The sequence below is a fragment of the Gobio gobio genome, assembly GCF_949357685.1.
Source record: "Gobio gobio genome assembly, chromosome: 13".
NCBI lineage: Eukaryota > Metazoa > Chordata > Actinopteri > Cypriniformes > Gobionidae > Gobio > Gobio gobio.
Window position 1 is genome coordinate 39081529 of NC_137106.1, and position 12444 is coordinate 39093972.

Sequence of the window (12444 nt, forward strand, 5' to 3'; positions counted from 1 at the left end):
CTGCACAGGTGTTCCACTGACACACCAACGGTTAACAGATGTGAGACGCAAAGCCATCTCTGCTGCCTGAATAGATCAAATCATTTTAATAAAAAATTAACATCCTTGCCTTTCCAAATGAAGCTGTTCTCTGATTGTGCTGTCTCTGAGATTAAAAATGAACATGATAAATATCAGTAATATTAATGTGACTGATGTGATGACCTTAGCTGTGGTGCACTCCACCATCTGAGCTTCATCCAAACAGACACGCCACCACTCCACGGCCACTAGAGGGCTCGGTATGGCCATGTAGCGCTTCTGGTTGCGGAATCGACGGCCGTCTTTGCTGTTGCTGTGGGGGATGTCGACGTAATTGAGTTCGGTGCGCAGCACGTCATAAGTGGTGATGACCACATCCTGCTCAGCCAGAATGTGGGGCTGGATGAAACCGTGTCTCTTCACACCCTGATACACCTAAAAACAAGTTTCAAGTTAAAATCAATATGAACAATTCTTGCTTTTTTTCAACCAAAAATGTATGCACCTCTTTATGGAAATAAATGTTAATTCCATTAGAGAAGTGCATCAATTTGATCTTGTATTGACAATGCAAGAGTCCAGCACTCTGTAAAGTCTCCTCCAGCACATCCCAAAGACTTTCAATGGATTTAAGATCTGGACTCAAGAGGTGAAGATGATTCTTTATGCTCCCTCCCAACCATTCTTTCACAATTTGAGCTGATGAATCTTGACATTGTCATCTTGGAATATGGTCATGATGTGTCTTCCTACATGGTTGTTTAAGAAATGAAAAGCTACACACTCCATCAATAAGGGTTAGAAGAACTGTTGCCAGACATATAACATGCTAGAAACAAAAAAAATCACTGCAATAATGATCCAATCATAGACTCTTAAGCATTTGCCCATTTAAATCCAAACAGCGATTTTTTTTGGCCCATCTACATGTCAATATTCAGTTACAGGCATAGTGCCACCTGTTGGCAACAGGAAAAGTCTTGTTTTACACTCCCTGAAACACATTAAAATAGTCGCAAACCAGCTAGAAACACATTAAATCATGCAAAACTAAATGCTATGTATGCGATTAACCCCCAAAACAGGAAGTTGTTGTAACTCAGGTATACAATGTGCAATCTACCCCAGACTTCACGTTTGCGAAGAGTCCTGCCCTGAACACATGACAATGTTCAGCTATAGGCCCTGTCCCAAATGGCACCCTAAACCCTCACAGTCTTCCTCTGAGTCCGCACTTTCACGACGTAATGCCGCTTTGACTGCCGGGAAGAAGTCCACTGCGTAGCTCGCACCAGTGCGGGCTCGGCAGAAGTGTGCATCAAGGGCGCATATCGACCTCAAAAGCACCCTTCTGAGACCTAAAATGACAAATGGGACACCCTACGGTCTCGTGGACTTAACGGACACGCGCACGCAGCGGCCATTGTAAGTCCACAAGACCGAAAGTGCACATGAAGTGTGCCATTTGGGACAGGGCCATAGTAATAGCACCACCCACTGGCAACAGGAAGTACACTGTACACTACTAGCAACATACTAAAATATGCAATCAAGTACTTAACATGCTACAAACATTTTAAAACATGCTAGCAACACTTGGCTGAGTGCTAAAGCATGTTATTATCATCATAAAAAGGAAGTTGTTGTAACTCAAGCATACAATGTCCCATCTGCCTCAAACTTCACGTTGAGTGCCCTGGCCTGAAGACATCTACATGCCAAAATGTTGTTATAGTCATAGCGCCACCAGCTGGTAGCAGGAAGTGTGGCATTTTTCACTAAGGTTGATCAATATTTTTAATTTCACTAGTGTTGCAAGATGTATTTCAGTTATGCGTATGAATGAATTTCACTAAGGTTGATCAATGATTTTCGTTTCACTAGTGTTTGTAAGAGGTTTTATCAATTATGAGTGTGAAAGAATTTGACTAAGGTTGATCAATGTGTTTGTTTCACTAGTGTTTGTAAGAGGCTTTTCAATAATTATGGCCTATACGGCCCCTCATACAAGGGCCCTTTAATTGTTGCTTGCAGCTTTAATTATCTTTATAGTTTATCGTTCTTGGTGAGAACGGGCCTTAAAAGGGAGAGTTCACCAGATTTTTTTTCTTTGAAAAATATGGGTAGTCAAACAGTTGATGGACTTCCATAATATGGAAAAAAATACTTTGGAAGTCAATGGGCTCCCATCAACTTTTACTGACATTCTTCAATAAATAAATAAATAAATAAAATTATAAAAAAGGGATAGTTCACCAAAAATGAAAATGATGGCATGACTTACCTCAAGTTGTTCCAAAATTGCATTAATTTCTTTCTTCTGCTGATCACAAAAGAATATATTTGAATATAAATGAAAATATTTTGAAGAATATGGATAACCAAACAGTTGATGGACCCCATTTACTTCCATAGTATGAAAAAAAAATACCATGGAATTCAGTGGGGTCCATCAACTGTTTGGTTATCCATATTCTTCAAAATATCTTCATTTGTGTTCAGCAGAAAAAATAAATTCACACAGGTTTGGAACAACATGAGGGTGATTAAATGATGACAGAATTTGTATTTTTGTGTGAACTGTCCCTTTAAAACTTTTAAAGAAACAATGCAATCAAAAAAGAAAAAAGGTCCTCATTACTGGTTAAACTAACTAAATAAATAGTAGTAGTATCTCTCTAGTTGGTTCTCACCAGCACTCTAAGGGAGGATGTATGAATGTGCCGGTTAATTTCATCCACCCACTGGTGACAGATGGAGCTGGGTGAGATGATAAGAGTGGCTCCAGTAGACACAGGTGTCATGGCCACCAGGCAATGAGGGCAATAAAACGGGGTCGTTTCTAAGTTCTCCTCTTTGTAGTTGACACACTCTGCGTGCTGCCACAGCAGACAATTGAGGCACTGAACCCGAGGCTTGTAGTCCACCAATCCAAGCTCTCCACAGATGCACTCGAAGCGGTAATCTGAAGTATTAAAGGGGATCACAGACGCTCTAGTCGGGGTTTCAGGTTCAGGATTTGAGTTTTGTGTAAGATCCGATTCTGTACTCTCAATGTGGATGCTTTTTGCCATTTCATGTTGGGATTTGTCTGCGGTTTCTTTATCATCTTCATCTGTGAGGTCTACCGATGTCTTCTGCTGTGGATTCTCTGCGTCCAGAAGGGAATCTGGATCAGACTTCAATTCCTCTGTGAGGAGAGGAGGTTCCACACTCTCTTCAGTATCTGATGCTGTGGTATAAGAGGTCAGCGATGCCTCTTTATCCTGAGCAGAAACTCGACGAGATGTTCTCCTGGGAGTGGCCTTGTCAAATGATTTCTGCAAAAATAGCACAAAACATGAAATAATTATCCATTCTACACATTTAAAGAATGTCTTTATATTATGTACCATTATTGAAAAGGTTACTACAAAAAAAAAAAAATTCTCTATAGAAGAAGTGAAAATTACACACATTTCGATGAGCGGCGGGCTTCTTCTTCTTCTCTTTGTAGTTCTTCCCCAGTTTGAAGGATCCTGCAAGCCCTCGTCCTTTGATCTGTTCCACAATGTTCTCACTAATGAGTTTGGTCAAGATTTTTTTAATGTGGTTACGGTTCTTTAGGGCGTCATACTTGTACATGGTCCGTAGATATGCAAAAATGGCATTGATTGACGCTCCTTTCCCAACCTTCATTTCCTTGATTGCAGTCAGCAGCATCTCACGAGCAGCTGAAAAGTGAAGGCAATAACTTATTTATTATACAATTTATTTATGCACATAGGAGATGTTCTTGGATCAACAACCTTGAAAAAAAAGCTGTAACATTATTTAATCTATGACATGTTAATTAAAATATTTTTCCCTACCCCAAAAATAGCATATGAATGCTGCTCTAGGACCAATCAGGATGTTGATCCAGGAACATGTCCTGTTAAATCACATTTGGTCAAATGAAACATGTTTAAAAATATTTTTACCTGGATAAATGATCTTCTCTTTGGGTCTCACCTCGTGTTTAATGGTTCGTTGTATCTCTAATGGTGGAGGAGGGACAAAGTAATTCACAGATTGTCCCTGGAGAGGACAGAGACACAACAGTAAAACAAAATGTAATTTCTGGAAAGTAGAAGTCATATTTAAACATTGATTAACTCACACATTGTGGTAAACGGAAGCTCAAGCATGTTCACTTGATGTGCGAGAACCAATGAGGTTCATTCTCGTGTTACGCAGCACCTTTGAGCTTCCTCAAGAACCAATGAGGTTCATTTTCGTGTTATGCAGCACGTTTGAGCTTCTACAAGAACCATTGAGGTTAATTTTTGTGTTACGCACTATACGCAGCACGTTTGAGCTTCTGAAAGAACCAATGAGGTTAATTTTCGTGTTACGCAGCACCTTTGATCTTCCAAAAGAACCAATGTGGTCCATTCTCGTGTGTTATGCATCACGTTTGCACTTCTGCAAGAACCAATGAGGTTAATTTTCGTGTTACGCAGCACCTTTGATCTTCCGCAAGAACCAATGAGGTTAATTCTCGTGTTACGCAGCACCTTTGATCTTCCGCAAGAACCAATGAGGTTCATTCTCGTGTGTTATGCAGCACGTTTGTGCTTCAGCAAAAACCAATGAGGTTCATTCTCGTGTTACGCAGCACCTTTGAACTCCCTCAAGAACCATTGAGGTTAATTCTCGTGTTACACAGCACGTTTGAACTTCCCCAAGAACCAATGAGGTTCATTCTCGTGTGTTACGCAGCACGTTTGAGCTTCCCCAAGAACCAATGAGGTTCATTCTCGTGTGTTACGCAGCACGTTTGAGCTTCCCCAAGAACCAATGAGGTTCATTCTCGTGTGTTACACAGCACGTTTGAGCTTCTGGAAGAGGTTGGTTCTCGTGCGGTTGAGCTCTCAGATTTCATCAAAAAGATCTTCATTTGTGTTCTGAAGATGATTGAAAGTCTTAAGGGTTTAGAACGACATGAGGGTGCGAAATTAATGACGGAATTAGCATTTTTGGGTGAACTAACCATTTAAACTTTTTTTTAAATCTGGCTTTCTATGGTGAGGAACTATGTTGGGCTGGTTCAGACGGTTACAAGCCAACAGACTAAAGAAGAAGGATTTGGTGGGATTTGCGTTCAGTGCCGCTTTATAAAGGCAGAGCACCCTAGCAACGACCGTTTCCGTTTTTTCCCCCGCAGTACCTGTGCGCCCCCTATATTTGTTAACATGAACTAACAATGAAAAATACTTCTAAAGCAGTGGTTCTCAAAGTGTGGTAGGAGTACCACTAGTGGTACTCAGGCTGCCTCTAGTGGTACGCAGAGGAATCACTAAATAAATTAATGTTAAAACACATACATTTTATTTTATCCTTTATTTGAGTAAAGTTATTTATAACTTTATATATAAATTTATATAATCATTTAATTATTTTTTTTACCTGTATGTAAGCACAGTGCAGCGTTAATGTACAAACAGTGTATTTACAATGTTAAAGTGGCTGATAAAAATAAATATTCTTATTAGGAATTAACTGCCTCGTTTTTTAACTGTGCAGAGCTGTAGCTGAATAGTTAGGCCTACTACGCTACTGTATTTTAAAGTTGGTCATTATGGTGGTTCTTGGAGACCCAAATATTTTCCAGGTGGTAGTTGGTATAAAAAGTTTGAGAACCACTGTTCTAAAGCATTTATTCATTTTAGCTATTGTTAATTTCAACATTCACCAATACATTATTAAAATCAAAAGCTGTATATGATAATATTATTTAATGGACATGAGCTATCATGAACTAACAAAGAACAGTTGCATTTTTTTTTAATTAACAAAAATGTATAAATGCTTTAACAAATGTATTGCTCATTCATTTTTAGTTAATGCATCCACTAATGGAACCTTATTGTAAAATGCTACTGAAATTACTTTACTGCTTCTTCTGTAAAATAATTTGCACGCATTTAAGGGCACGTGTAATTGTAAACTTACCACAGGTAAAGTGAGAACCCCGTGCTCCAGGTTTTGCCGGGTGTTACACAGAATAAGGGCCAGTACTTCCACGGTTTTCCCAAGCCCCATCTCATCAGCAAGGATCCCACCAGGCCAGTCCACTCCAGCCAGAGGAAACTCTTGGATCAAGCTGCAATAGAGGTGAAGGTAATTATAACAATGACTAGCATGACTGGATCTACAAAACTAAATGATAACTACAGTTTCAGTATATACTGCTCAAAGAGAAAAAGAATCTTACCATCCAGTGTAAGGATTGTAAAAGAGTTTTTTGCCACAAATCGTGACAATTTCCCTCCAAAGAAAATGCAACCTTTGCTCTGTGCAAGGAATACAAAGACTGTAAATTAGCACTGAACTCTTCTCATGCACTGGCATACAGAAAAGATGATGATAAACCTTTGAAAAGCTCGTCTGGACCTTGAGAGCTGCTGCTTTTGTACTTCTCTCTCCTCAGCATCCAGCTGACCGCCTGACTCTGATAGGGTCTCAGCACAGGTATGAGGCCCGGGTGCTGGACATCGAAGCTCTGCTCCGCTGCTTCTGTCTGGTGGAGGTGTCTGACATAATCGTACAGCTCCTCCACGTTCTGACGCTCCAGATCAGTGTCACACTCCTCCTCTTCATTCTCCATCACCTCTATAAAATAAAAAAGAGAGAAAAAAAAAAGGAATCACAACAGAATAAAGTCACAAATATTACAGGATATTTTATCAAATTAATGTCTATGCACAGAACCTGCATCAACCTGATAATTTTAGCTTGTTCCACAGTTTATAAAAACAGGAAATATATTTTAGCTGCATGAGTCCCACAGGTACATGTAAGTTTAAAAGGCATCCAAATAGTGTCCTGCATAAAGACATGAAGTACTGTATTTACTTATTTATGTACTTAAATATTTTAATTAAAAAACAAATTATCATTTGTATTATTTATAGTGATTTTTTCTTCTTTTTCTACATATTTTTTTATTTTTAACAATTTTTCTTGAAACTTCTTTGACGGACCCCCTAGCATTCCCTTTCCTTTTCCCCCAATTTGAAAACCTTGTTCAAGTGAACAAGACACTGCGTCTGAACAAGATGCTATGAGGCCTTCCCCATAGCATCTTGTTCAGTCGCAGTGCGAGTTCCCATTCGAAAGGGAACTATTGCTCAGCGGGTCCTGTGGTGCAGCTCTGCATCTGGGCTTAGTGGGCCTTGAAGTGCAGCTTCACCTCCAGGCTCAAGTGTATTACTGTAATTGTGTTTCCTGTTTGTTGTAACAACATAACAAAGAATGTACTTTTGATGCGACCACCTCACTATTCGCTGATAATCCAATTGGTGGCATATTAAAATTATATGTAATATTACCAGGGATGATGAAGTCATAGAACAATTCCATTAATTTCTGCAGAAGCTGATTGGCTTTTTTAATGCGTCCATTTCCTTCACTCAGAAATTCTGGTGTGCCCAACCCTGATTCGAGAAGAAAAACTTTCAGCTGTTCAAAAAACAAATGGAGAGAAAACACAGGGATTTGTTAATGTTGTGTTTCAATAATGGGTGTATTGCATTCACAGTCACAAAACCGCTTAATCCTGATGACACACCTTTACGGATTCATCTCCTGAAGCATGGCACAATTTAATGACTTTTCTCTTCTGTAGCCAATCCAAATCCTCCAACAATTTTCCACCAAAGGAACATTCAATCGGCACAGGGCAGACAGATTCACTTCTGCCCGTCTCATCCTCCAATTCATGACTATTCAGACTCAGACTTAGTGTGTCACCTGTTTGCTGTAAGGAGAAGGAATCAACTCCAAGCACAAAAGGAATCTTTGGATACAAGTCAAACTCTCCAATCAGCGCGTTCCACTCCTGTTCGAGTGCACAAAGAGGTATTACATTCAGTTCTATGGTATCTGGAAGAGAATCCTGTATGGAGCAGCTTGGATGTTCTTCTGATGGTCCTTCTTCTGTGCCTGCAGAAGATATAAAACACCGGCTTTCCGCTTTCTGGCTGTTCTCAAGCACTGGTCCAGGCTGACAGCTGTCGGACGGTGCTGGAATTGACTCCTGAATGTCTCCACAATCTTCTTCATTTTTCCGATCTTCAAGCATATTCCACTCCAGTCTCCTCTTGGCCTCCTCGTCCATGCGCACCGGCGGCGCACGTTTCCTCCTGCTGCTCATAGTGGAAACCTGCAGAGATACAATGACACAAAGTTTATTTATCCTATTTATTTACCATTTTGAAATTATTTACCATTAAAATGCTTCAAATTAAATTAGACTAAATGTAACAGCAAGCAAGAGCAGATTTATACACCACTTTACTTTGAGGCAGATATATTTCTGCCTCAAATTAAAGTGGTGTATAAAAATATAAATGTGTGTTTGTGGAAATTTTACACACATGTTTAAGATACATAGTGCAAATAGATCACACATATATACAGATGTTTAAACAAATTCTCTTACAGTTACAAAACAACACAGCCTCTCCTTCCTTTACAGAACCACACATTCTGCACAATATTACAGTACAATATATCAGACTGTGGCTTCATTTCTATTTTATTCTTGTGGTAACAGATTGGCCTTACTGCACTAATCTCCTTACTTGGTAAACAAACAAATGCATGATCTTTATTTATTTTTTTAGCCAATTGAAAATAATTCCGTAGAATGTCAGTGTAAATAAACAATATCAGAATTGAAATGATATACTCCATTCATTCAGTCAAACGCTGCAGATTACCGACTATCAATATATCGCTTCATCAGCAGTCGACATGTACCTTTGTTTCGCTTTGGAATGTGTTCGTGTCAGCAGGAAATAAATGCCCTAAAATAACTTTTATAAGCTCCAGAACCAGCGGGAATTTTTTATGCGTTTCTCCGCCATATTTAAAATACAGGAAGTGACGCCAGTCCGACCCAAAACAATGCCAATGCACTGTAATATCTCAAACGTTAGATGGCGCTAAATCGCATTTTACAGTCAAGGATGGGACTCGGTAAATATTCAAAAGTTTTGTTTTATAAAATTGGGTCACGTGGAAGAAGAAATATAATCCGTAGGCTAATATGATGGATTTGGTGCTTCCGCAGATATCTGTATATTCACGACCTGTTGTTATTTTACTAATATTAAGTATTTATTCAGAATTATTTCATAGATAAATGGGGAGAGCGGGGCACAACCTAACGGGGGTTGTGCAAGTGGGGCAAGTTGTAACACTGCGTTACAAGCCCCTGTTAGAACAACTACGCTATTATTCTTTTATTACACTTTTATGAATTCTACTGGGGAAAAAATGAGAAAAAGGTGAATAATGACAGAGTTAATGTTCAGAAATGATCAATTATATCTAATATAGATAGCGGTATAGCTGTATTTAGCGATTTGTTTGTTGTCAAACTCAAAAATGTGTATATTTTTAATGACTAAAAATACCATTATTTCTTTAAAAAAAGTTAATTGTATTTTAATGACAAAATATTTTTGTTTGTCTTGGAATTTTTTATTATTATATCAGGTAACATTTTAAGCTGTCATTTGGTCATGTTACAATGTACCCCACATATGGGGCACGTTGTCTCATCTCACTTCCATTCTTTCGGGGGAAATCAAGAAAAAAGGATACACTGTATTAATGAAACAAAACCACATAATTGTACTAGACGTGTGAAATTAATGTGGGAAAAAATAAATAGGCCTACTCTGAACCCCAAGTGGATACACAAACTGAGAAAGTCAAAAAGCGTTAGGTTGTGCCCCACTCTCCCCTATACTTATTATAGTAATTTCAATAACTGGGTAATAACTAGGTACTAATCCTATACTTCTACACTTTTATTTTACTTTCAATGAAAGGTCAAATATACTTTAGGGATCTGCACCAGGCACATTTGTTAACATAACGAGCCACTGAGCATACTCGGTTAAAAAGTCACCGCTCGCCACTGACACAAGCAATTTAAAGCTGCTGTCCAACTTTTTTTTGAGTTCAAAATTTACAAAATATATATAATGAGAATGTACAACATGAATCCATTTTCCATCCAATCATCATCTTCAGTATTACTCAGAAGTCTAGTTTCAAATATAATTATTTTGAAGTTTTGGTGCTTTACGTAACGTTTTGGTGCTTTACGTAACGTTATGTAGTGTAATTGATAAATCCCGTTTGACATTTGTGCTGGCTACTGTATACAGGCCACCAGGGCACAATACAGACTTTACCAAAGAATTTGCTGATTTTCTATCAGAGTTAGTACTAGCCGTAGATAAAGTACTAAAGTACTAAAAGACGCATTGGGATTAGCATTTAGAGACATTCTAAACTCTATTGGAGTTAGGCAACATGTGTCAGGACCCACTCATCGTCGTAATCATACTTTAGACCTAATATTGTCACATGGAATAAATGTTGATACTGTTGAAATTCTGCACCAGAGCGATAACATCTCAGATCATTATCTAGTATCGTGTACACTTAATTTAGCAAAGGCTAGAAAGCCGTCCCATCGTTTCAAATATGGCAGGACTATCACAACTGCCACTAAAGACTGCTTTGTAAATAATCTTCCTCATCAGTTTCATCTCCTCAGCATCCCAGATAACCTAGAGGAACTCGATGTTGCAACAGAAACTATTGACTCTCTCTTTTCTTGCACTTTAGACACAGTTGCTCCCCTGCGCTTAAAGAAGATTAAAGAAAATAGTCCAACGCTGTGGTACAACGAGCACACTCAGGCCCTTAAAACAGCAGCCAGAAAAATGGAGCACAGCTGGAAGAAAACAAAACTGCAGGTTTTTCGCATTTCGTGGAAAGAGAGCATAATTGCGTACAGAAAGGCCTTAAAAACTGCTTATTACTCAACTCTCTTAGAAGAAAACCAACACAACCCTAGGTATTTATTTGATACAGTGGCTAAATTAACAAGAAATAAAGCTTTAACTTCTGACGTTTGCAAACAGTGCAGCAGTAATGACTTTATGAACTTCTTTACGTGCAAGATTAATAATATTAGGAAGAAAATTATAACTATGCAACCATCTACTACAGTATCGCATCAGACAGTGCATTGTAGTGTCACTGAGGAATAATTACACTTATACTACGGGGCCGTTGAATGCTTGAATCTGATTGGCTGATGAACGTTCTGAGGTGTGCAATTATTTTCTGGGAAAAACGTAAAGCGAACGTAGTTCCAGGCAGCTCTCTTGACTGCATTACAGTTCCATATCACTTCGCATAGTTAACTGTAATAACGGAAATTACAGGACTAAAAAAAACAACATGACAGACGATTAGAACGTTCATCAGCCAATCAGATTCAAGCATTCAACGGCCTGTAGTATAAAGTGTAGCAACTTAAAGGCTACACATTACATTTTTTCACTAGCAAGGTAATAACAGCGCTGTTTAGAGACGCACAGAGATAGCCTAATTCACAAAAGCTCTCTCTCTCTCTCTCTCTCTCTCTCTCTCTCTCTCTCTCTCTCTCTCTCTGTCGCTGTCGCACTCTTTCTAATAACTTCATTAATAACTGCAGGAGAATGCTATCAACGGCTCAAGCCTCCGTTAACAGCTTTAAAATTATGTTTCGGAACTAGCAAAAGAGCTGTTGGATGAGACGCGGAAGAAATAGTCCGACTCACAATAACGATTTAAGTACAAAAACCGTACAAATCCCTTTAAATATATCATCGGATCGATGTCTTGAGGTGTGGTAACAGTAGTATAAGTGGAATAATTAACTCTGGGCCGTTGAATTATTAAAAAAATAATGCACACCGAGGTGTAACACACTCGGGTGTGCATTTTTTTAGAATAATTAAACGGCCCGGAGTTAATTATTCCTTAATCATTCACTGCAATAGGAGATCATATTAGGTTGATATTAACTCATCAAAATCAACAACATGTATGCTCGACCCTATACCGACTTGACTATTAAAAGAGATGCTTCCAGAGGTCATAGATCCTCTTCTTAAAGGGTTAGTTCACCCAAAAATGAAAATTCTGTCATTAATTCATTAATTACTCACCCTCATGTCGTTGGACACCCGTAAGACCTCCGTTCATATTTGGAACACAAATGAAGATATTTGAGTTGAAAGCTGATGGCTGAGAAAGGCTTCAGATATGCCTCCATTGGCATTCAGTACATTGACACTTCCAAGATCCATGAAAGGCACTTAAAACGTTGTTACAAAGTCCATCTCACCACAGTGGCTCTACAATAATTTTACGATGCGACGACAATAGTTTTTGTGCGCAAAAAAAAATCAAAATAACACCTTTATCCAACTTGTTCTCGACTTCCGTGTGTGCCTCCACGACGCATGCGCGAGAATATGACGTAGCGCCAGCGTTCGGGAATCCATGAAATACACACTTAAGCCCCATTTTGAGCACTACGCC

At 38.8% G+C, this 12444-nt stretch overlaps 1 protein-coding gene across 2 annotated transcripts in view; it reads right to left on the reverse strand.

Annotated features, from left to right (window-relative positions):
* The window catches only part of shprh (SNF2 histone linker PHD RING helicase), a 25140-nt gene extending 16210 nt beyond the window's left edge, over nucleotides 1-8930 (reverse strand). The window contains exons 1-11 of one of the 2 annotated variants that reach the window (XM_079832335.1): nucleotides 8809-8930; nucleotides 7616-8209; nucleotides 7377-7506; nucleotides 6439-6657; nucleotides 6260-6338; nucleotides 5998-6148; nucleotides 3984-4080; nucleotides 3478-3734; nucleotides 2715-3341; nucleotides 205-456; nucleotides 1-66 (exon numbers count right to left, since the gene is read on the reverse strand). The exon at nucleotides 1-66 is cut by the window's left edge and continues 13 nt beyond it. In XM_079832335.1, coding sequence (XP_079688461.1) covers nucleotides 1-66; nucleotides 205-456; nucleotides 2715-3341; nucleotides 3478-3734; nucleotides 3984-4080; nucleotides 5998-6148; nucleotides 6260-6338; nucleotides 6439-6657; nucleotides 7377-7506; nucleotides 7616-8200 — 2463 coding nt within the window. In that variant the 5' untranslated portion in view covers nucleotides 8201-8209; nucleotides 8809-8930. Of the gene's footprint in view, nucleotides 67-204; nucleotides 457-2714; nucleotides 3342-3477; nucleotides 3735-3983; nucleotides 4081-5997; nucleotides 6149-6259; nucleotides 6339-6417; nucleotides 6658-7376; nucleotides 7507-7615; nucleotides 8210-8808 lie in introns of both variants that reach the window. The other variant, XM_079832334.1, reaches the window with a different exon arrangement.
* Nucleotides 8931-12444: the final 3514 nt, after the last annotated feature.